The 27,190-nt window shown below is 32.9% G+C and overlaps 1 protein-coding gene across 1 annotated transcript in view; it reads left to right on the forward strand.

Moving 5' to 3' along the window:
• Positions 1 to 27,190, forward strand: part of Cbp80 (Nuclear cap-binding protein subunit 1) — a 462,862-nt gene that overhangs the window by 270,253 nt on the left and 165,419 nt on the right. Inside the window, exons 13-15 of the mRNA XM_090406510.1 lie at positions 7,346 to 7,456; positions 14,933 to 14,997; positions 23,570 to 23,707. Coding sequence (XP_090262636.1) covers positions 7,346 to 7,456; positions 14,933 to 14,997; positions 23,570 to 23,707 — 314 coding nt within the window. The remainder of the gene's footprint in view (positions 1 to 7,345; positions 7,457 to 14,932; positions 14,998 to 23,569; positions 23,708 to 27,190) is intronic.

The raw sequence follows: 27,190 nt of genomic DNA on the forward strand, positions 1-27,190 counted from the left end.
ACGATTGTTCCACTTGTAATTTTTTTTTACCTTGATTTTGAAGCCTGATCTTTCAGGCTAGTGAAATTCATGAAAGCATTAAATATATGGATTCTGGGTAGAGTTTATGCTGTTTAAATAGTACCAAGCCAAAGCAATTCCGATTACAGTTTTGTTCTAATAAGCTCGTTGGTAAATTTTCCCAACTTTTTTTCTACATTTGGCTATAAAATATGGATGGATCCATAATATCCTCCATATAATAAAACTATCATTTCATAGAGAACATTGTATTTAAAAAACTGTACAACATAAAAATCAGAAAAAAAAATTGCACTTATTTTTTCAAATAACAAAAATATTGATTGAACCTATTTTAAATTGTGAAATATAAAGAATAATTATGGATTTAATCAAAAAATCAAAACGAATTTGTGATAAATTATTGTGTAGGAAAATGAATTTTTCAGCATTTTTTGGAGTAGTATATGTCTATTTTCTTCATAAATATTTCCAATTAACTGAGAAATTGTACTGTGTAATTATTTACTTATTAGTTTTAAAACTCTTCTATTGGAACAGACATGCAAGATAAGTAGAAAATGATTGGATGTGTTTGTTATGAAGTATTTAATCTTAATTTTTCTGCTTCGGTCGGCTGAATACCGAAGAAAAACCGAATATTAGTGCATCTCTACTTAGAAGCATGAAATGTTAGATATGACAGTATTGGAATGCTGATAAGTAATGGTCAAATTTGGAGGGAAACTGTTTATAGGAGAATAATAATAATGTAAACTTAATCATGTAGTGCACTAGGCAGTATAGTAGCCTGAACACCTGTTGAAGGTACATATCAGGAAATTTATGAAGATTATGACATTTCACTAAACGTATAATTCTTTATTTCTTTTAATTAGAAACTTCTTTAGTAATATTTTCTGTAAAAGAAGTCTTTGTATAGCTTACTGCCTGTCACAAACTGTTTAATTATGATATTTATTGCTACCAAAACTACATAAAGATCTCGCATTGAATTTAATTTTATTTTGTAAGTTGAAAAACTTGACGAAAATATTCAACTTTCTGACTATGTTTTCACACCATTGAAGAACTGTACCCTTGTTTACACAGCAAGGGAGGAGTTTTTATTCTTTCTCACTGTCATGTGATTATACTGCACTAGGCAGCAGTACACTTGTATGAAGTTTGTTCTTCATAGGAATTTTGAAATAGTAAGATTGAAAAAAAAAAAAAATGGTGTTGATTAAAAAAAAAATACGTTCTAAAAGTTGGAAGTTTGCAGGAAGAAATATAGTGTAAAGGAAAGGATGTTTAAAGCCACAAAAGGTAGAAAAGAACATTATGAGAGAAACAAGCAATTTTTCCAAATTAATAGATGCAATTTCTTTCAAAGGAAGCTAAGTTGAAGTGTAGATAAAAGAGAAGAAATATATTCTTACTCAAGAAGTGTGGTGCACAGATTGTTTTTCTTTTCCGAGAAAGAACAGGTATGAGTTAATTAATTACATTTCACTGGTTGCTAATGAGAGAGAGAGAGAAAGAAATTGTGCTTGTTAAGTTTGTAATTAAGGATTTGTTTGTGTTCTTATCAAATCTTCTAATTTTGAAAAGAAGAAATATTGTGTGGTGTTTTTTCTTTATATCTAATGTAAAGTTTGTGAGATCTTTCAAGTTTTATTTATAATGCTGAGCACTTATAAATAAGTGCTTATAAATGAAATTTATAATGAAAATAAGCATTTTACACACCCACAGCTATTTACATTCATGCAGTACCATAATTTACACTAATATTGTTTGTAAATAAAGATTTTATCTTGTTTCTCACTCATTCTCTTCAATATTTATGTTAACTTATTCCTATAATGATATCGCAGGTATGGATCTGTTTTATTAATTGAATATAAATAAATAAGAATGTAATAAGCTATTAAACATACCATTGGAAAAAAAATGGTGCACTCACTGAATAGGATGGTTATAATTAGTTTTAATCTGGTATAAGAAATTCATTAAAAAAATTTTTTTTTAGGTATTGCTTAATTATAATCAGAATTTCAGTGAAGAGTGTAATGAAAATATTGACTATTTTTTGCAAATTGCAGAAAATATCAGATTTGAAATCAGAATTTGAAAATGGTCAGTGATCAGCTGATGCTTGTTGTAAATTCAGAGTTTGCAAAGCAAACTCTTCTAGGCTTAGACCTTATTGCAGTTCAAGAAAACTTAATTGAAGCATAGCTAGAGCTTGGATCTAATCTCTGGAAAGTTCTTGTGTGCAAACTCAGAATGGAAGTGTGTCAGATTTTTATGATAATATAGTCAAGGTGTTGGAGAGATTGATTAGGAATAGAATACACGATTGGGTTGATTGACATAGTATTCTTTATGATGGACAGATTGGATTTGTAAAGGGGTTGTTTTTAACAATTTACTTGCATTTTATGACAAGGTTACAAATGTGTTAGATAAGAGGAAATCATATACAGTGATATTGTTGGACTTACACAGATCAAAGATTGTCTCTGAATGATACCAGCAAGTTGTGAATGATGGAGCAGTGTCTCAGAAAAGGAGGGTAGCCAGTGGCATGCCCCAAGGTTCTGTTCTTTGGCCCTGCTGTTTGACTTGTTTGTAAATGGTATATCATGTGGACTGATGATCTTTAATTGTTGGCTGATGGTGTAAAGTTGGGGAGAATTATAAGTAGCACTGCTAATATTAATTCCCTTTTGACTTGGATAGAGGAGTGGGGTTGTAGTTTTAATATTAATAAGTGCAAGGCTTTGCATTTTGGAGTGCAGAAATATAAGGCTGCATATTATATTGACAGTGCTGTACCACAGGAAGTGGATGAAATTCAAGATTTCGGAGTGATGGTTGACAGTCCAGGCAAGAGAATATCAGGACTCTGGAATGGAGAGAGGATGAAGAAATATGGATTGCAAAATTTGATGGGTATGAGGAAAATAGGTAATATGATAGAGGCGTTTAAGTTAGTGAGGAATTTTATTGGATTAATCAAGAGGGGATTATAAAAAAGTACAAGGTGAGATGGAAAAATTGAGAGTCATTCCTGGAAGTTATGTAAGAGTGTGGTAAAGAGAGGTGAGAGAGTAGATTTTTTACATGGAGAATTGTCAGTGGATGGAATTCATTACCAGGATATGTTTTATTGCAAAGTGTTAAGGATTTTAAGATTCACTATGATAGATTTGTTGTATTGAATGAACCCCCCCCCCCCATGACAAGTCTCTCAACTCCATGGAGGGTGTAATAATAAGAATATGATTAAATTTGTGCATACTTTTAAGATTCAAGAAGGTGATTCTAAAGTTATTGAAAAAATTATAGCTTTTCAATTTTGTAATGTCTTAAACTTGATTTAGAGGAGGGATCACCATTAGACAGTTTTTTGTCAAAAGGTTCCAGTGAGTTCTTCAGTAAAACCACAAAAAACTACAGCACTCCTTACGCCTTTTAAGAGGTCAGTTGTACAATGTTCATTATATTTAAGATCCTACATAGAAAGAGGTCAACATACACCATAGCGTGAAGAACGAACATCCATGTTCGTTCTTCACGCCTTAATAAAATGTAACTTTCACTGTGATGACGCAGCAGTCTTATGGAGCATACTTTTCACAAGCATCTGATAGCTATCAGTGGGAATTTTGGACTATTTTTCCTATAGGCATGTAACAGTCCTGTTACATGCCTATAGTGAGGCGGGACATTCCTTGACCTTGCCCGATTCTCCAGTTCACCCTCACAAATATTCAATAGAGTTAAGATCAGGGCTCTCTGGAAGCCATTCAAGTGCAGTGACATTCATGTCTACAACCATAAAGTTACAGCAGCAGCTTTATGACAATGACACAGTACATTGTCTTGCTTGAAAGTGACATAGTCAGTTCTGTGGAAATGCCATAAAGTAGGAAGCATTGCATTATCCAGAATGTTCGGATATCTCTTGGAGTTTAATGTTTGTGGCACCACAAACAAAAGGCAAAACCCAGGAAAAACAGGATCATACCATCACATTGCTACCCTTGAATTTCATAGTTAGGGTTACACACTCTGGTAAAAGGCATTCACCAGGTATCCATCTGCTCAGTAGAGGGTGTAATGTGATTCGTCACTTCGTAACTTTTCAAGCTTCTACATCCTGCTGTACACACTCCTTCCACCACTGAATATTGGTTCTGGCAATGTGGCACTTGTTTGGCAAATCGTTGACTCCCTGTGCTTCCATCTCAGTGGTATCAGATTGTTGACCTGTGATGGCCCAGTTTGTCAACAATTTGTGAAACTGATAGGCCTGCAACGTGGCATTCCATCACAGTGCCTCTTTCAAACCCCACCAGTTCCCCTTCTTACGGCCATTTCACCCAGAGTTGTACTGACTCGGGAGCATCACGTTCCTCCAATTTAAACCTGTGACTCGTTTACAGGATGTGATGTACCTTGCCCATGTGGGTGTCCATTGACTTCTTTCCAAGCAGTGTGTGTGTATATATCATGAAGGTACTCAGAACTCTTCGCAAAACATGTAACTGAAACCCATTTCTGCTGTGTTTTCTGTGAAGAATGACCTTCCTCCTTTCGCATTTCTTGAGGCTTATTAGTTATTTTTGCCACTCCAGGAAATTGGGGCGATGGGGGAGATAGTGCTTAACAATGCTGCTTTTCTTCATGATTATTTTTATTACATATATTTAGGACATAGTTATAATCAGACTGTGTAGCTTTTTCAAACTCATACCATGTTTTGCAATGTTGATTTTTCTTATTCCAGTTTTGTTCATGCTGAACAAGAAATGATACATGGGCTAAAAATTTATGAATTAGTTTTCATTTCCAGCATAATAATACAGTTAGTTTTCTATATAAATATAAATAATTGGTCTTTGGCAGACATCACCTCTTTTTTCAAGGAATCGCAACATTATAATGTACCATATTTTTCGATAGATAATGTGCACCCCCCCCCCCCCCAACATTTTCATCACTCCTTTTGCTGTATAGATAACGCGAATGTGCCAACTAGTGGTAGAGTTAGGAAGTACAGACAGAGAATGGAGGAATTCTTTAAAAACACGTGCATTGCTAGTAGCAGTGGTTGACATGGAAGACAGAACTTGAACTGCGCTGTGTAGGATTTTCTTGGAGAAAATCCTACACAGCGCAGTTCAAGCTTGGAGTGGTAGAATTAGCAAAGGAAAAAGGGAATCGTGAAGCTGGTAGATTGTTCAGTATTGGAGAAAGTAATGTTTGTGAATGGCGAAAGGCTGAAACAGTCCTGAAATGTTTACATACGAGGTAACGTACTATGAGGTTTAGAAGGTGCAACCATAGGAAAAAAAAAAACTGTTTGATTAGGTTGTTAGTGAAAGAGCTAAAGGTATGAGAATATCTACTGTCTGTGTGCTGCAGGAATTGAATTGCGCAAAATGATAATATAAAGAATTTCAAGGCCTACTGATCTTGGGTTTTTGGATTTATGAAGAGAAACAATTTAAGTGTGCACTCCTCCACTAGTGTTGGACAAAATTTGCCGTGCCACTGGGAAGCAAAAATAGCCAAATTTCGTTTATTTCTGAGAGAAAACTTCTGTGGGGATTGATGTTTGTCACTTTGGGAATATGGATGAGGTTCTCGTAAGTTTTTACATGCCTAGTTCTAGGACTGTGAATCTGAAGGGATCAAAAGAGGTTTCAGTTGCTACGACAGGGCACGGAAGGTCTAACTTTATTGTGGTTATCTGCGTAATTGCAGATGGTTCCAAACTGCCACTGATGGTGATTTTCAAAAGAAAGACTGTTCCAAAAGGTTATGATTCCAAAGATATTATTGTTACTGCTAATGATAAAGGTTGGATAAATTCTGCGGTTATGAAATTTTGGTTAGAGAATGTGTGGCAAAAGAGAAAAATGGCATTTTTCAACCCAAAATCTTTGTTAGTGTTGGATTCGTGTAAGACACACTCGACAGCAGAAGTTAATTGTAAGTATTCCAAATTGGCCATCATTCCAGGTGGTTTAACAAAAAAACTCAAATCCCTTGATCTTGCAGTAAATAAACCATTCAAAGACAATTTGTAGACTAAGTGTAGGTTGGATGATGAATGGCATCCATGAATATAACAAAACAGGGCAGATGAAAAGAACGTCATATAAAGATATAGTTATGTGGATTGTAGAAAGTTGGGCTGCTGTGAGTGAAAACTGTGTTAGAAATGGTTTCATTAAAGCACAAGGGAATGCAGTGGTGTCCGGTGACAATGATTATGAAGCTGAAGAAATACCAAACGAAATTTTTAACTCAATTGATTCTTCCAATATTGAGTCTGATGAAGAATTTTTTGGATTCGAATAGTGTAATGGTCAATAAATATTAAGTAATACTTCTACCTTAGTTTTGTTATTACATTTGATTTATCTCTCATACTTTCAAATGTAAACCGCACATGTTCATTTTTAACAAATTTAGAATTTTTTGTATAGATAATATGCGCATTATCTATAAATACGGTAATTATAGTTGAACATAAATTTTGTGATTATGCACTTAAAACTGTAAACTATTAAGATAATATATTTTTGGTTACTGATAACTAATCTTTCACTATGCGTTATTGCAGCTCCCTATGCAGGGTCCACATGTTACTTAGATGCGACCTTGTTAGTACTACTCCCAACCGACCTGTCGCCTGGTCTGCTGCTGGGGGAGGGGGGTATTTTTTTGACTGTAGAGGCGTATGTTCACGGGGCCGGTTTGCCTGCTTGCAGGATGAAAAATGCCAGATAAACTGGTGGAAAAAACCCTACTGCCCAAGACCGGCTAACTTGGCTATGTCTGAGGAAGATCCTCAAGTCATCATGTCTTCGACGGGAATCGAACCTGGGACACTCCTTCCCCAGGCATATGGTTGTGAAGTGCAAAGCTACTAGGCTAACATGCGGACAGTTACTGATAACTAATATTAACTATGAAATATGGCATATTTCATGAAGAAAATGCTTTTGTACCTACTATATATATATATATGTATATAATGTTAACTGTACTTGTAGTTTATTTCTTTGCTGTCAACTGGTGTGTGAATAAGGAAAATCAATGCCGTAGCAGTAACCTTTACTTGACATGCAGGCACATATAATACATTCATTTCATTACTTCAAAAAGTTATTAGTTGTTTCTGATTTGTACAGGGTTAGTTGAATTTTTATAAAGCTGCATATTTGTTTAAAATTTAAAAATTGATATAAATAAAAACAGCAGCATATTAATGAATTTTGTTAAATGTTCTCAGGCAAGTTTCCTTTTAATTTCCATGCAGGTAATCTTCTCAGAGTTTTTCAAATTACCTACCTCTCCATACCTTGAAATATGTTTTGGATCCTTACTTTTAGAACTAAGCAAGCTTCAGCCAAGCTCCATGCCTCAAGTGGTATCCTTTGGTTTCAAAAAATGACTAACTTTGATGGTATTTTGAATTTAATGCTGTACAGTTTTATTCTGAATAAGGGAATATATAATGTTCTATATTATAGTTGAATTTAATATTTAATCTAAATAAAGATTATTAATAAGGAATAAGGGGGGGGGTTGTAATTGGATTTATGGGTCATATCCAGATAACTGGGAAGAGACTTATGCATAGTCTTTTAAGAAATGGAGAGCATCATCTGACCCAATATCTAGTCATCACCATCTCATGATACCCTCTGATATTGAATGAAAAGGGACAGATTGGTAATTTGGGATTTAGTCAACCAAATTGGATTTTTATTTCCTTAAACCAAATCAGAATGATGATGGAATTTCATGGCAGCTGGAGTGTTGAAAAGTTAACACTCTAGCTAAACAAGTTAAACAAGGCCACCATTGTTTTCATTAGAAAAGCAGGGCTCACAGTTGGCAACTGGAACAAACTACAACTCAACATCAGCAGAATTCAAGAGCACACCAGAGAGTATATCGTACATTATCACTCCTGAGTACAGCCAGTTGTCCTTTGTAGGAATTTCAATTTTCCAGTTTCTTTCTTTTTTCTTCTGCTGTTATTATTTCATTTATAATTCACTTCCATATGGTAGAGAAGATCTTGCCAAGGCTTTAGAAATTCTTATTTTTATATGCTTTTAAACTTGGTTAGGTTTGAAATTTTGATATCAATGTCAGCTTCTTTTGCATATGATTCAGCACATCCAAGGTATTTGAAACAGTTCATTTGTTTTAACATTTAGTTTTCGGTCATAATTTTACTTCTGACTGGAGATGGTCCTTTAAAAGCCATGATCTTTGTTTTGTCTGTTGATATCTGCATTCCATTTTTTTTTTTTAGCAATTATGTTTAAGGAGTATATTGATCTCTGGTGTTAATATTCACTTCTTGCTATGATTTCTTAGTCATCTGTAAACAAAAAGATATCAAATATAGATCCATGATTCAGTTTAGATGCTGGTTTTACATTTTTCTTCCATTTCTTTACTATTTCATCTATATAGATATTAAATAAATGTGGTGACATTAGATATCCTTGACATCCTCTGTTTATTGATTTCCATTCTGTAACTTTTTCATTAATTCTTATAGCTATTTATTATTTTTATACATGTTAGTTATTGCAGCAATAATTTAGAATGTTTAGATTCTTGAGTGTTGTCCACAATTTGTTCCTTAAAACACCATCAGAGACTTTCTGGTAATCTACAAATGCTGTGTGTGTTTCTATGTTGAGTTTGCAATGCTTCATTAATATGTGATTGTCCTTTTCAGAAGTCATTTCATTCTTCACATAGTTTATCTTCTACATATGATTTAAGTTTTGAAGTTAATATTTTTGCATATAACTTAAACGGTAGTTTTTACAGGTTGCACTTATTGTCTTTTTTATATATTGGTATGCTGATTGCCTTATTCCAACTTTCTGGAATTTCTCCTTGCTGCCATTTGTTGTTAAATGATTTTAAAAGTCGTTTGAAGAATATGATGTCTGCATTAGTTCTATATCTTCTCCACAGGATTTTCTTGATTTATTTTGTTGGATTTCTTGTAAGGATATTTCTTGCCCTGGATATTTAGTAGTTAGCGTTATATCTTTTACCTGCTTATTCATATTTCTTAGAATTTTGCATGTATTTGGTCTCTTAACTGTAAGATCTCTTTTCAGTTTAGCCATGAGGTTATCCCATGTTTCTCTATTCTTTTTTCTGGCATGCATTTTTTGCTGTTGCTCTTTTGTAGTTACTCATTATTTATCTGCGTTTTTCTTGTCTTTCATTATTGCTTCACTGTTTTCATACCAGTTTCTTATTCCTTTTAGTGATCCAGGAAAGGAAGAAGTAAGTGTGGTATTCACCACTAAGAATGAAAATAATCTTCTTGAATAATAGGCGTTGTCAAGAGAGTGATGCGGGCAAATATCAAATTGAGGAATTGGACACTGAGATTACTTGTTCCAATGAGACATATATCCCATAAAAGGTTCTACCAAGAAAGAAGTAGACAAATTTTTTGAGTAAGATGATAATAATATTGGAAGTTTGGTAAGAGAAGGCAGCTGACAACAACAAAAACTACAAAAAGGCAAAAGCTGATCTCTATTTGAGGTCTAAATAAGAGAACAGGAAATAAATAATAGACACAGAAATGTTTTGAAAAAATTTGAAGAAAAGGGTAGTTCTAATATTAATGCTAAGTACTTGCATAATTTCTCTTCAGGATGTGGACCACTCTTTACCAATACAATATTAGACCATAATGCTTAAATTTTATATTATTATTATTATTATTATTATTATTTTCGGGCTACTCCAGGGAGTCCTTAGACTCATCGAGGGAGGCCCTAAACATCATGTCCACACAACTATATGACATTCTCACAGTATCTATCATACCTTGCCTTGAACGTGCTCACTGTCATAGCACCCACAACAGACTCTGGCAGCCTATATAGAGAAAAGACACAAGAAATAGAAGAAGAAAAAAGTCTCGTTAGCAGTATTATTGTTGATGGAGACACTTTATGCTGGTTCAGAACACAAGCATACAGAGAATTGGAAATAGGAAATTATCCCCATATAATCTTGAGCAACATAAAATGAAATATCATGTTGAAAAGAAAAGTGCGTAAGATTTTAAAAAGAATTAGTTAAATAGCTTCCAGATGGCAACTGTAGACTCAAATCTGCAAGTATTATTCAAGAAAAAAAAAAAGAGTTTAAAACAAAATCCAACCTTTGTAGAGTCAGCAGTAGATTCTGAACAAAATATTGATTTTGATTCAGCAACAGATGCATGTGGTGAAATTGTCTGCAAGCTAGAAAAATTAGAGCAGTGGTGGTCACGGAAAAAGGCACAAGTGTATGAAAGTTCCTAACAAATAAATCAGCATACAGAGAAAAATATAAGAAAGCAAAGCAATGTGCTAAAATTAACTAAACAAAAGTCCAAGTCATTGGATTTTCGGATCTGTAGAAGATAACTATCAGGAAAGTTGCAAAATTATGGAGACTATAGAAAAAACATATAAATGAAGAAAGAGCAGAGCATGCAAGGAATCAGAGATGATAAAGTTGACCTGAAAACAGAAGACAAAGATTACCTAGATGTCTGGAGTAATGACTTTGAAAGATTGCTAAATAAAACAAGAAGTGACAGAACAGTGATAGATAATATTCAAGATGAATGCAGTCACAAGTAGATATCAGTACTCGTGGTAGAAATAGCCTATAAAAACCTGAAATATGAAAGGCAGCTGGATTAGATGATATTTGACCAGAAATGCTTGACATGGAAGTATAAAATTTTACGTTTGCACCACTACATAATTCAGTAGACATGATTAGAAGTTTGAATTCTGGAAGATTGAAGTTGTTTCCATCTACATAAAGTGAAATAAAACCAAATTACACAGTAATTGTGGTCCAGGTAAGATTTATGTAAGCATTCTTAAGAAGAAGTTAAGAAATATTGCATTACAGAAACAAGCTGGATTCAGGCCAAATAGGGATTGTCAGAATCATATTTCTATGTTAAGATAAATAGTTGATAAAACATGAGAATATTGACAAGAATCTGTTGGTGTTGTATGTCCGGAAAAGTCAAGATGCCAAAAGAACTGCTCAAATTGGTATATGGTATAAATGGAACATTATATTGACTAATACATAGTCTATATTTCAGCTGTGTGTGAGCAGTTATAATTGAAAGAGGTGCAGGAATGTGACCTGATGTTATGTAATATTTTTATGAGCTTGATTTGCTCCAAGTATGTTATTCTCCACTTATATCCAACCTATATATTAAAGTCAGTCGTGAAGTAAGATAACAATATATTTAATTTTATTTTAGTTGGTTAGAATGTTTAAGATTTATATCCATGATGGTGCATTAACTTCAGGATCAACACGTGTTCTAAAGAATGAAGCTTAGTTATAAAAATATTAAAATATTTACTGTAAACATATAATTATATACAACAGATTATATATACAATGAATAATTAAATGGCCATTTTAAGAATTACATAAATGAACTCAATAATATTCTTTCATATTATGACTTTAACAGTTAAATTCAATATTGAGAGATAACATGAAATACTTTACGAAACAAACTGAACATAGCATTCAGCTAAAAGTTCTGTAGTCTCACATGGCCATATGGAAATTTCCTTTGCAGCATTTATTTTATCACAGTTCAATATAACTTCCTGTATTTAATTTTTTTACTCAGTCATTCATTCAGTCTATCTCATAAATTCCTTTAATACAATAGCTAAAGATCTCACTTGCTCAGTATACTTGAATACGAGGGTAGTCTGAAAAATTCTCATCCTCAACCATAGATGGCAACATTATCGGCAAATTTTTTTTTCTAAGTTGGTACATCTGTCATAAGCATCCATGTGAAATTGTAAGTCATTCTATCAAGTTTTATACAGCTGTTTGAAGCAAAAGTGTTGTCTGTATCCCTTGAAATGGATAAAATTGAGCATCATACAGTTATAAAATTCTTTGTAAAAGAAGGTTTAACGCCAAAAGAAATTCATTTGAAGTTAATAAAAGTTTATGGACACTCTTCTCCTTTGTTTTTGACAATTAAGAAATGGGGTGCCGAGTTTAAACGTGGCCGTACCTGCCTTGAAAACGATCCACGTGAAGGATGTCCAAAAAAAAGTGTAACAACACCAGAAATCATTGATCAAGTGCACGATACGGTATTGGATGACCAGCAAGTCAAAGTGCATGAAATTGCTGAGACTATAGGCATTTCAAAAGAGCGTGTAGTATATATTTTGCATGAAGAATTGCAAATGAAAAAGCTTTGCGCAAGATGGGCAGCACTTGCTCATAGCAGATCAAAAACGCACTCGCATGAAAATCTCTGAACAATGCTTTGATCATTTTAACAAGAATAAAACTGATTTTGTGCATCGATTTATTACCATGGGTGAGACTTTGATTACTATGGATTCACTGTTACACACAAGAATCCAAACAGTAGTCAAGACAGTGGACAGAAGCCAGTTGTTCAGCAGGAAAGGTCATGGCATCGGTGTTTTGGGCTGCTAAAGGCATTTTGTTTATTAATTATCTTGAAAAGGGTAAAACAATAACCGGGGAATATTATTCCAATCTTTTAACCAGACTAGATGAAAAAAATTCGTGAGAAAATACCTGGTTTGCTTGCAGAAGGAAAAAAATCATCTTTTATCAGGACAATGCACCTGCCCACAAAGATGTTTTGGCAATGGGAAAATTAAGGGATCTCACTATGAATTGTTGGAACATCCACCCTATTCCCCAGATTTGGCTCCCTCTGACTTCTATCTCTTCCCAAAACTAATACTCTTCCTTGCTAACGTTTATCTTTGAATCAAGAGGTGATTGCAGCTGTAGAGGGGTATTTTGCAGATCTTCCTGAGAACCACTATAGAGGCAGGATAATTATGCTGGAGCTTCGAATAAATGTATTAGTTGTCTTAAGGGTGATTATGTTGAAAACTAAAAATAATTTGGAAATTATAAATTCATTTTTTCATTATTAGGCTGAGAACTTTTCAGACCAGCCTTCGAGTTTCCTTAATGCATCTATCTTTCAATTTTCTGAAGTAGGCATGAAGAATAATTACTCAAACAAATAGGAATACATTAATTGAGCAGTTTCAAATGCATTTTCAGTACAGGAACTTTTATTGCAGATTGTACTTTTTATTGCTACTGTAAAAAACATATATTAATTTATAATATATATATATATAATATAAACATAATAACATTTCTGTGTTATTCCTTAACAATTACAATATATGGTAAGCAGCTTTATTACTTATAACTACCTTTAAATTTCCTTTATTATGCCACTACTTCACCATGGTGGTTCTGTGTATACTAGTGTATATATTTGCATTAATAAATGCGAAAAAAGTATGTATATATATTTTTAGATCATCTTATCATGTAACAAAATGTATTCCTCATTAATTCCACATTATTGAAATTTACACTCAGTATATATAATACTGTAAAAAAACAAACATCAGTAAAACGATTAAAGTTTAAATTTAATGTTTTTTTTAATACATAAATGTTTATTGTTAAAAATTGTCAACAATGGTGTTGTTTCAAGTTTTTTACAGGTAATAGTAATAGATAATGTGGTATTTTGGAGTGGATATGTAATTTCATTGTCCAGTGTTCATGGTTGTGGACTATTAACCCAAGTGCTGTAGTAAGTTAAGTTACTTTCATCTCTATTACAGACATCATTAGGGTCCAAATTTGACTTGAGATATCACTTGAATTTATCAATCTCATACAGCAGAAGTATTCAGTTGGATATAGCCTAATTTGAAACATTAAATCTAATTAATGAAACCAACTAGAATACTTTGCCACAGGTTTTTTTTTTCAATGCATTTACACAAAGTTTAAAATATTATTAAGAGTGCTTCAAGCTCTTTCAAAAATTTTAGTCTATTTGAACTAAAATGGGGGAAGGATGTAATTTTTTTTGAAGACACTTGCATAAATTGCATCATTAAACTCTTTGTGAGCAAATTTGGAGTATATTTGTTTTTAAGATATTAAAGTCCCATGACAGTTTTGGCATAATCCTTCTAAAGAGTGAAGGACAGGAGAAAAAGAAAGTAAAATATTTAAGAATCTGTACAGGTTGCACCTCTCATCAAGTTTATACAAGTTATTCATTGACTGTTTTACTGTTTTCATCTTTAAAAAGTAATTTTCTCATTTTAAAAAACATCTCATAGGTAAAGAAAAACGTGAGAAAAGCAGGAGTTGGTTACTGTTTAGAAGCAGTTGTTTGCTGATATTAAACATTATTTACATATTCTCAGCAATTAATATAATTGTTATTTCTGTCTAAAAGTTCATATATGAAATATATTTTTAACAGCTTCTGTTTTGTACACATAAGTTTCTGTGGGAAGTGTTCCCATATTGTAATATAAATAAGGTGTTTATTAAAAATAAGCATTTTAAAAAATGATAAGTTTTGTGTGTCATATCATCAGGGATAGTGGTATATGAAAGTTTTACACAACAAAGGCCTATTAACAATTAATTAACACATATTAGACGTTTTTGATAACCTCACAACTGTTAAATATTCTGTATTTAAATATTTGTATCCTGGTTTCTCAATTATATTTATGGTTTGATAAATGGTTTATCAATTATAATTAACAGCTGTGAAATTATCAAAAATATCTAATATGTATAATTATTTTTTAATAGGCCTTTGTTGTGTAAAACTTTCACATGCTTGCTTATTTTTAATAAACTTCTTATTTATATTACAATGTGGTCTCAATACCGAAAACTTCCCACCTAGTTTCTGTTTATTTAAAACTTGTATTTTGAAAGTGTTTTCCTGAATATATATTTTTTTAAGCTGGCTCAAGCTGTGGAATTGTTTTATGAAAGACTGGATACTATGAATGTGGATTGCATTGACAGGTGAGTTCTGGCTTTAGTAAAGCAAATAAAAATTAAAACGTCATTTTGGGCACTGCCTCTGAAACTTTATCATCATAGGTGTTCAAAACTATAAGAACTATTTGCAATAATTGTTGAGTAGAAAATATACTCTTACCAAATGTCAGATGATACATGCATATCAAGCTAAGTATATTAAGGAGGATTGGGGTCATTTGAAAAGAAACGTGTGTAGAAAGTTTTGTAGCAAATCAAATTCAGCAGTGAACTGTAGACTGTAAATTGTTTGATATAATGTCCCGTTTACACCCTATAACTGGATCATTTTGAACAGCTTTCCTCTTGGCACCTTTTTCATATGCCTTTTCCAGATCTACAAAATTAAATATAGATCCTTGTTATATTCCCATGATTTTGACAACCTCTATTTAGCCTGAACCCAGCTTGTTCTTCTTATTTATCAATTTTTCTTAGTCATTTCTCAAGAATACTTACATAAATCTTACCAGGCACACTCACTAGATAAATTCGTCTGTACTTTTCACATTCAGTTTTTATTTCCCTTTTTATAGATGGGCACCAAGAGTTCTCTTCACCATCTATTCTAGAGCTCATCCCTCTTACTAGGCCTTCTGAATTAAGCAATGTAGCCACTGTAAAACTTTTATGCCTCCATATTTTAGCAATTCTAGTCAAAAATCATCTACCCAGCTGCCTTTCCACATTTCAGGTTTATAATAGCTTTTTCTACTTCAAGTACAGATGTATATTACAGATGTCATCCGTTTTCAGTGTTTTCTACCACCATGCTGTGAGTTCTGACTTTAATAAAGCAAAAAACAATTAAAACGTCCTTTTGGGCACTGCCCCTGAAACTTGATCATCATAGGTGTTCAAAACTCTATAAGAACTATTTGCAATAATTGTTGAGTAGAAAATACACTCTTATCAAATGTCAGATGATACATGTATATCAAGCCAAGTAGATTAAGGAGGGTTGGGGTCACTACTTGTTTCATTTATCAATCTTTCAAAGTAATTAATTTATACATCATGAATATCTTTATCTTCATTTTTCCTGTCCCCTTTATCATCTCTAATTCCTTTCCCAGTACGATTTATCAATTTTGAGCTATTTCAATAACCTCCAGGTTATTTTACCATCTTCTTTATATGTGTTTTATATGTTCTTACCAAAGTCTTTCCATGACTTCTGTTTAGCCAGTTTACAGAATGCTTTGCTTTCATACTCTGTTTCCTTAAGAGCACACGCTGACTTACTAGCCAGAATCTTTGGACATGCTTGCTTCTTTTCCTTGACTGCCTCTTTAACTTCCTGAGTCCACCAAGGTGTTCTGATTTTGGCTGAATCAGTCAAGGTTTTCTTCAGGGTTTGCCACTGAATTTCCAAGGTTTGGTTCTTGTTTTCAAACTCTTCAGTTTTTCTTGAATAATGTATATGTATTTGAGTCTACAGTTCACATCTAATAGCTGTTCAACTTTGATTCATTTCAAAACTTTCTTACACACCCTTCTTTTCGATATGACGTGCAGTTTTATCCTGCTCAACACTAAATGGTGATCACTTCCTATTTCAAATCATCTGTATACTCTTGTGTCCTGAACCAGTGGGAAAACATCATTGTCGACAATAACAGTTGATGAGACTTTCCTTATTCCCTGCATCTTCTCTCCATGTGAATTGTTCACAGTTTTATGTTGGAACATGGTGCTAGTAATAAATAGTTCACATCCTGAGCAGAAATCCAGCAGGTACTTACCATTATTATTAGCTTTGCTGTTTTCTCCAAATTTTCCCTAAACATTCCTGTATGTCTGATAATCATTTCCCACTTTGCTGTTTAGGTCGCCAACAAGGACCAACTTTTCCTTTTTTTTTGTTGTGCACATTCTCATAGCACAGAGGTTGATATGCCACCCAGTCACACTGCTGTATTCATGCTGATGTTTTTCAATATGCCGAACACCTCCAGTTCATCTACCTCAATTCTCATATCAGGAACTGCAAAATCCCCACTTGGATGATACATGTTTGCAAAGTATCTCATTCAAGTAGAGTTTACATAGTAACATAACTATTTCTTCTACTTCTGTCACCTTCCTGCCATTGGCATTGATTAAAGTTGTCCTTCCATAATCCTTCTTCTTACTCTGCTCATAGTGGAAAAAAATATTTTGGATTTACTTTGGCCTGCTTAGCTAATTTTCTCTCATAATCTAATTTAGCCTTACTTACCATACTAGTTACTCTTCTTGCCTGCACATTGTACTGTTAATAAGCATGCTGATCTCCGTATTCTGTATATTTTCTCCACAATGTTTTTTTTTCCCCCCAGCTCCTGCTTTATAATTCTTCTCATCCACTTTATCCTTACTTGGTTTATCCTCCTAACCCTGGATATGCAGTTTTATATTGCTTCCTGCAAACAATCCCTGACCACTTCCCACTACTAGCATCCTTTGGAAGTTTATTTTCCAGTTGGTTAGACTATAATAAATTTAGTTTAATCCTAATAAATTTAGTTGAATTCCGGCTTACCAGTCTGGAACACTGGGGGGTTGGGCGTTGTAGGCGTCAGGGGGGCTGAGCATCCCCTAGTATATATATATAGAGAGAGAGAGATACATATAATGTATATTTCTGTGATTGATGTCATACATTATTGGAGTTTGTTTGGATTTGTTGCCATAATTCTTTATTGGATATCTTTATTTGGTCATTTTATTTGTAGACTTCTCATCATTACATTCCTGACATGTACCCTCAAGGGATGTATACAATATTACAATAGTATTACATGAAAACTTACATCATAACTTCCTATCAACAGTTTTGCTCCAAATCAATTTGATATCTGTCAAGACTCCAACATTATCAGATCTTATATTTTTCTCTTCTAAGGTACTCTTTGTTGTATCAATCCACCTATATTTTGGTATTCCTCTGTGTCTTTTTTTCCTGCCAACCTGGCAGAGATCTTGTTTTGCTAATCTTTCCTCTCCTATTCTGTTTAAATGAGCATACCAACTGAGATTAGCTCTACTAACATATTCCTGAATGCTAACAAGGTCAGGTTCTTTCCTAATATCCTTGTTTTTAATATGATACTTTTATTGATTCTGTCTGTTCACACCCTTAATCTTTCTCAGGACTCTTATATCTGTGATCTGAAGTCTTTGGTCAGGTGTATTATTTTTACCTGCTCTCAGATCCATAAGTTAAAATCTGTTTGAACACTGTCTTGTATAGAGCTAATTTAGTGTTTTGACTAATTTCTCTCTTCTATTCTATCAGTGGTCCTAACAGGCACTTAAGTGCCCACGACCTTTCCAACTATTCTTGGACTACTGAAACCGTCACTTGAGGATAATGAGTTTAGCCCTATGCCTCCCTGTGTCTGTAGATTCGTGTATTCACGAGCTAGTTTGCCTGTTCTGGGGGGGGGGGAGCCAAGTGTCTGCGTGAAAAAACACCATACTTCCATGTGAGGCTGGCTAAATCATCTTTCATCGAAACAGACTAGATAAAGGTTCCTCGTGCCACTGACTGGAATCGAACCCAGGTCTTTCCAAACAAAAGGGCTTCGTCTATACCGACTGAGCTGTGATGATGCTAATTTCTCTCTTATTCCATATAAATTTATTCAGTTGACTTCCTACCATACAGGCTTTGTTGATTCTGTTGTCTATTTCCATATTTAATTTACTGTCTTCAGGAAAAATTGTGCCTAAGTAGCTGAAATGGCTTACTTTTTCTATAGGTATCTCCATTCATGATGCAGTTGATATTTTCAATGCTTCTGCCTATTTTTATTGTCTTTGTCTTGCTATTACTGACCTTCATACCGAATCTGTTATGACAGTTATTCAGTTTAGTCAGGGAATCTTGCAGTCTTATACCGGATTTATTTAGAAGAATAATGTCATCTGCATACAGGCTTTGTATGCAGATGACATTAACATTTCCAAAGTTGAGTTGAGATTAACATTTCCAAATTTGATATCAAGTTTCTTACCACTTTCCTTCATAATGTGATATATATATATAGATAATGAATAACAGAAGGGATAATGTACATCCTTGTCTGATTTAATATCAAACCATCTTCCTGTACTTCCTTCAATTCTAACTGTTGACTTCCCCATCTGTAGCATTTTGAATAGTTTTTCTCTTGGCACCATTGCCGGCTCGAGGGTATGTGGCGCCTCTCGGCCAGTTTTATCAACGCATTGTAAGATAAGACAGGCATCATAAAATTCTTTATTGTTAAAAGCAGTTTATAGTTACTGCTAAAAAAAAGTGCGTATAGAGCATTTTGGGGGGAGCACTGTTCGTACCACCAATGCTTTGACTCTGTTCCTCTTTAATACTACTACTTTTTTTTACGATGTTGATACCCCCAAAGCCGCCATTGTTCCCCTAGGCTGCTGCTTCTTGTGGTGCCTAAGCCTAGACCCAGCCCTGCTTAGCACCTTATATGCCTTTTGCAGGTCTACAAAACTTAAATACAGATCTTTGTTATATTCCCACAATTTCTCAAGTATTTGTTGTAAAGTGAGGATCTGATCCTGACAGCCTCTATATGGCCTTAATCCAGCTTGTTCTTTACCAAGCTTCCCTTCCACAATCCTTCTCAACCGTTTCTCAAGTATACTTGCATAAATTTCACCAGAAACACTCTACAGGGAAATACCTCTCTAATTTTCACGTTCAGTTTTATTTCCCTTTTTGTATATGGGTGCTATGAGAGCTCTACTCCAATCATCTGGAGTAAATTATGCAGTGCAGCTACTTCAAGACTTTTATACCTCCATATTTGAGCATTTCTTGTCAACTATCATTTACTCCTGCTGCCTTTCCACATTTCAGGCTTTTGATAGCACTTTTTCTACTTCAAGTATGGGTATGTATTCTTGATTGCATGCCTGTTTGATGTTTTTTTACCACTATGCTGTCACTGCTTGTTTCATATAATAATTTTTCGAAGTAATTACTCTATACATCATGGATATCTTTTTCTCCAGTTTTCATATCAGCTTTATCATCTCTTTCCTCTTTTCCTGAGCTTTTTAAACAGCCTCCAGATTATTTTGCCACATTCCTGATATTTATTTTCTATGTTCTTCCCAAAGTCTTCCCATGACTATTCTTTAGCTAGTTTTACACAGTGTTTAACTTGCTTACATTTGTCTCTGTATTCACTAAGAGCACAATCTGACTTATTTGCCAGGAACTTTTGATATGTTTTCTTCATTTTCTTCACTGCCTCTTTAACTTCCTGTGTAAAGCATGTAGTTCTGACTTTTCTATCCTTGCAGACAACCTCACTACATGCCTCTCTGGTTGAATTAATCAATGTTTTCCTCAGGGCTTGTCACTGAATCACTAAAGTTTGGTTCCTGTTCTCAAACTTTGTCATTTTTTTTTCAATAATCATTGTGTATTTTAGTCTACAGTTCACATCTGAGAGCTGTTCAACTTTTATTTGCTTTAAAACTTTCTTATATGTTCATCTTTTCAATATGTAATTCAATTTTATCCTGACCAAGACTAAATGGTGATTACTTCCAATTTCAAATCCTCCGTAGACTCTAGTGTCCTGCACCAGTGAGAAAACATCATTATCAACAATAATATAGTCAATGAGACTTTTCTTATTCCTAGCCTCTTCTCTCCATGTGAATTTGTGCACATTTTTATGTTGGAACATGGTGTTAGTAATAACCAGTCCATGTCCTGAGCAGAAATCCAACAGATATTTGCCATTATTATTAGCTTTGCTCTTTTCTCCAAATTTTCCCAAAATATTTCATTTCCTACTCTGCTATTGAGATGCCCAACAAGAACCAACTTTTCTTTTTTCATTGTGTCAGTTGCCTTCTCTAAAGTCTCAAAAAATTCCTCCACTTCTACCTTAGTAGCTCCTTTGGTAGAACCATAAGCACAAATAAGTTTCATTGTCCAGTTCTCCATTCTTGATATTTTCTCACATCACTCTACTTGATATTGCTTGCCATTCATGATTAGCTTCGTATTTAGTGTTGAATACTATATCTACTCCTTCTTTTCCCTGATTGTTATTGTTTGAATATAAAATTTTGTATTTATTGCTTAGAAAGATCTCGTCAGTTTTTGTGTTTTTTTATTTCAGTCACCCCTATTATGTTGATCTAGTACCTGTCCAATTCCTCAGCCAGCTCCATTTCTTTTCTATTCAGGCATCTTATGTTGATAGTACCGATCTTTAACTTTGGTGATGTTGAGTTGGGATGTGTTTCATGATTTAAGTAACTGACTTTTCTCTGTTAATCCTGGTTTCCTGTCTAAAACAATGGGGTCTTGTTTAATTGGGTGACACCCCAGCTGGAATGAAATTCTGTCATTTTATTTGTGGTTTAAGCCAATAAGGATACAATTTGGTCAGCTAAATCCCAAATTGCCAGCCCATTCTTGTTTGTTCAGTATGCAGGTAGATACATAACAGGGTGTACCACGAAAAAGTGAGGATTGGACATTAGGTCATAAGTCCTGGTTGGTTCTCTGCATTTCTTTAAATGCTATGTGGAGTTCTCCTCTCAGTTGCTAATTGCTTTTGTTGCCCATGTTTCTAATTCATGGAGTAGAACTGATTTAATATTTTTTATTAAATAATCTGATTTTGTTTTTTAAGCCTATTTCCTTTGAACTTCATATTTTCCCTAACATGTTAAAATTTCTTTGTGCTGTCTGGATCTTAGAAGAAGATATAAAATTATTTTTATATCATCTTCTACTCCTCCCTGTTTATTTATTATCAATCCTAGGTAATTAAATTTCTCCACTGTTTCTAAAATTTGAACGTTCAGTACTTTGTCTTCTTTTTGTTTATTTGTTTTCATTTTATTTATTATTGATCCCACTGTCTAAACTTCTTCATTGAGATTTATTTTTTCCCTTCATATGTTGTTATGTATGTATCAGTGAACATATATTATCTGCTAAATCCAGGTCATGTAGCTGTTCTATAAATTCCACTTTATTCCGTTGATGTTTTTTCATGACATCTCTCATAACCCAGTCTACAACAATAAGAAATATTGTTGGGGAGAGGATGCATCCTTCTGAGAGTTCTCCATTGTGTATGAATTTTATTTTTTTTTATTTTACGTAAAGTTTTAATTATGCTGATCATTTTACATGATATGCCATAATATGACATTAATTTCCATATTGCTTCTCTATTTTTATTGTCAAAAGTTTTTTTTGAAATCAGCAAGGTTGATATATAGATTTGACTGTGAATTCTATTGACTGTTCTATTATTATTCTTAGTTGTGCTGCTATTTGATCTATATGTGACCTGTTGGATCTAAATCCTGCTTTTTTTCTCTTAACTTTTGGTCTATTTCTTTTTTTATTGTTTCTAACATTATTCATGTTAGTATTTTACATGCTGTGTTTAATAATGATATTCATCTCCCATTATTGCAATCAGTTAAATCTCCTTTTTTCTTTTTTTTTTCTTTTTTTTGTCATTAACCCAATATTTTATTCATCTGGCCAATTTTCCTGCATCCATATTTGGTTAAGAAATGGATACAGTATATTCACCGTTAATCTATATCTGCTTTTAATAGTCCATTTAGTATACTGTCTAAATGGACAGTATACTAAATTTGTTTTAGTATGCTGTCTATTACAAATTTGTTTTAGTATACTGTCTTTGGTGTCTATTTTTAATATTTTTTCTTTTCTTTCTGGTATTTGATTTTTTTTTTTTTTCAGGTTTTTCTCAATTCATTATCTGTTTGAAGTATTCTACCCATCTTTCTATTTTCTTTTTCTTATTGTTTATTTCCTTTAATAATAGCCCCCTTCTTTTTTGTCTGTCATTGATTTCGTAATATTATATAATGTTTAAGTATCAGTCTATTAACTGCAATTTCTGCCTCTTTCAGTAAACGCTTATCCTTTCTTGCATTTTTCTTAATCTCTTTATGTATTTCTTTATTCTTATCTTGTATGTCTTATCTTATATCTGATGTTATTCTTATCTTGTATTTTTTTTCTTTTCTTTCCTTTTTTCAATTTTAACTTTTGAGTGTAAAAATATCTATTCCTTATCTTTTCTTCTAAGCACTCCTAGTATTTTTTCTGCAGTTTCGTGATATATGTTTTTAATACATGTCCACATTTCTTTAATGCTTCTGAACTTTTCATGTTTGTTCTGTCCAGGTAAGAACTTCACGTCTATTTTTGATCTCTACTGCACATTTCCTTTTAATTTCCATATTTTGCCGTTTGTTTATGTTATGCATTTCTATTTTTCCCATTATTTTTTTTTTTTATTGTCATTAATCTTATTTTAATTTTTCCTATTACTACAAAAATGCTCTGTATAAGCATCTGTACCTTTCATTGATCTCGCATTCAAAAGAGATCCTCTCTATTTTCATATTTCAAAATTGTAGTCATGAGCATAAAACCTTGAGATGCTGTTTAGATGAAATTCACCCATTTTCTCCATCTGCTTATTATTATTGTTACAGATCACTGAGTATTGATATTTACTATTGATATTATTTATTTTAGATTTTCAGGTTGGTTTGCATATCATTTAAGCAATTTTCAATTCCGTTGGAGTTGGGATGATTGGAATGATTGCTTAAGTTTGGATCCCTTACACCCTAAGCCAAAATTTGTGACAGAAACTCTTCACAGATGCCTGAGGTATTTATAAATATGACTTTTCAAAATTTAAGATTTTTAAATTTATTTAACAATAGCAAAAAAAAAAATATATATATATATATGTGAGTAGTTTTTTTTTCTTACGAACTTACTTCTATGACTGTTGTAACAAGAGGATTTTGCATAACTGTAAACTGTAGCTTTTGTGTGTGGGGTGAGGGTAATTGATTGCTTGGAGGAACCAGTCATAAGTAAGGGTCGTAGATACATTAATCATCGTATTGATCTTGATGTGTTTGTGCATCAGTAAATATATATATATATATATATATATATATATATATATATATATTAGTGTGAAGTGTCCATTGAAATAACATGCACTTGAAACATAAATTATTTGATATTTCATCTATATGACTATTTGGGTACTTAATATCATATTATTATTAATAACAGACTGTTGTCTAAAACATTTACTGAGTTTAAAAATAATAATAATAATAAGTTGTGAAACTTTTCTGATTGGTACCATAAATATTTATCAGATGAAGATGTACTGGATGTCATGTCCTAGTATTTGTATCTGTCTATATAATGAGTTTGTCACATTTCTCATGAATAAGACAAAATGAATTATTTCATAAACTGAATAATTGTAAGGATATTGTTAAGTATTCATTTCTGCTGGATCATATATTTTTATTATTTCATCTATCCCAATTTTTTTAATGTTAATATACATACAGATATCGAAATAATAAAGGAACAGTTTATATTTGTTAATGATTAGAGTACTCTATATTCTGACATTTGTCAGTCCATCTGTTTACTAATCATCACCAATACTTTTTTAATATGTGCCCTCAAAATTTATACAAGAGACTGATGGTATTGCATGATTAAGATTACTTTATCATGTGCTTCCAGTTAACACATTCATGCTGAGCATGGACAAATCAATGTGCACTTTACCATTGAAACTAAAGCTATGTAAAGGACAAAACAACGTTTTATTTTCAGCAGATATAATTAACCAATAATTAAGATAATTTTCTAAAAGCACTCCTATTTTAAAACATAAAGGATTCCATTTTGTGGCAATAAATATATAACAACTATTTCAAAATGATTTTTGATGATCTCACATCCTGTCCTGCTAGCCAAAGAAAGGAAGGACTTCCTTTCAGGAAAACCCTTGTTAATATTTTAATATTTTTGTTTGGAAATCACCTGGGCTAAACAACTAGATAAAATAAAACATTGTGAGACTGTATGCAAAGTTCTGTATTTTAAAATCTGTTTATGTGTCCAAGACTTTATTTCATACAGAACTTTCGTAAATGAAATCAAAATTACATGATTAATTTATGAAAGTAATAGTGATTATTGTGTTGTGTTTTTATATGTAGGATTTTGATTGCTGTAGGCAGGGAAATAGGAATCGGACCTCCATCCTTTAGATTAACAATGCATTTACCATCACAACATAAAATAATTTCATGTTATTATTATTATTAAGAGAGACCTCCAGGGAGTCAGAAACTCATCGAGGGAGGACATACTACCTCAACCTTCATTTTGGGTTAGATATATAGATGACATTTTTTGCAGTATGGCCTCACAACAGAGATTTCCTACCTTCCTTTTTGGCCAAAATCAATACTCTATACCCTCACACCAAATTCAGCATGGAAATTGAAAAATACAACAAATTATCCTTTTTAGACATCCTTCTCACTGTTAAATCACCATCAGGTAGTTTAACAACATCAGTCTACAAAAACCCACTTTTACTGAACTTTACATTTTCAAACAATCGGCTCATCATCCTTCTCAAAAGACAGGAATCATCAAATTTTTAATTTGATGAGCTAGAACTAATTGTTCAACTTCCCATCATTTACAGAAAGAACTTTCTAACACAAGGTACATACAAAATTTTTCCTCCTCTTTTATTCTGCTATAATTGCCTTCAATACTCACCCATAATGCCTTAAAATATATATAAAAATTTTTTTGAGTAAAAATAGGCAATTTATTTAAAATAAGGGACACTCCTAAACAAAAACAGGCTATAATAGCCGTAATAATAATAATAGTGTTTAAGAGGAGTAGCATGGGAATTTTCCCAGAAACAATACCTAATATTAAAAATACTTTTCTTGTGCTAATGTGTAGATAATTCTTAGCTATCATACTTATTCTTGAATTTATTCGCACTGCTTGCACTCAAACATCCATTGGCAATCCATTCCAATCATGCACCACACTCTGAGAGAAAAATCTAGCCTTCGTTCTCAGCTTCATTCTAGACTTCATTCGTAGCTTCCAAGGATGCCCTCTTGTCCTTTCCCCGCCCTCCATAAATTGAAAAATTCCATGAATTGAAATCCTGTATACCCTTTCAGAAGTTTGTAAGTCTCAATCACATCATCCCTCTTTCTCCTGTTTGCTAGTGTTATTGATGGATACTTCAAATGTGCATTTTTCTTTCCAAGGAATAAAGCATGATACATCCCTTTCTCCAAACAACTCTTTATTAAATTATTTAAAAAAAAAAAAAAAAATAAAATAAAAAAAAAAAAAAAAAAAATCGGGTACAGAAAATGTGTGTTCACAGCAGTTCAGATTTTTATGAATTTTTGAATTCATCCTCTTGGGGTGGATTTAAAAATTCATCGATTTTTTTTTTTTAAATTGGATGTGTGAAAAATTTTCTCCCAATTTATATGTTATTTATTTGTTAGCTTTGATAAATTACATTTCACTCTTCTAACGCATTACAATTCCATCAATCTACACAGACCGTGGTCTTTCTCTGGGTCTTTTTTCTTGCTATTATAGCAGCAAGCACATGCTTGTTACCCCTTTCTTCTCTCATTGTACTTAAGCAACCATAGTTTTTTTTTTAATTTTCTTCCTTTTTTTTTTTTTAGCCTAACCAAGAAAGGTTTTTGTGAAACCTATAGTGCATCCATTTTGCAGGTGTGTTGAGAATTTTTTTTTCCTATTTTTATTAATTTATATTTTTGTAAATTTATTTTTACATAGCCCAGAAAAAAACCCTGCTCTAGAGACCAAGGAGAACTTTTTCAATCCACTTCAGCCTCCAATAAGCAATGGTCTCACACTGGACGATGAAATTCATCTCACACCTAAAGACAAGCACAAATATCTTTGCCCATGGGGAGATTCAAACCCACAGCCTATTGGTTGGAGAGCAGAAATGCTGGCTGCTTAACCAACCAGTCAAGAAAATGAACAGATTATTAAAAAAAAAAAAAAAAAATTTTAATTATTAATTATGCATTCTGTTATTCATTTCCATGTTTAATTTGCTTTCTTCCTAAAAATTGAGCCAAAATAATAAATGCAGTTTCTTTTTTTTTTTTAATGTTTTTGCCTATTTTCATTGTTTTTTATTGCTGATTTTCATATATTTGTTATAGCATTTATTCAATTTCCATCCTGCAGACAGTCCTGCTTATTTGAAGGCCTTGAAAATCTGGGCTATGCAAA

The sequence above is a fragment of the Typopeltis vanoorti genome, chromosome 16, assembly GCF_054136105.1.
Source record: "Typopeltis vanoorti isolate ZY-2024b chromosome 16, IOZ_Tvanoo_1.0, whole genome shotgun sequence".
NCBI classification, from domain to species: Eukaryota; Metazoa; Arthropoda; class Arachnida; order Uropygi; family Thelyphonidae; genus Typopeltis; species Typopeltis vanoorti.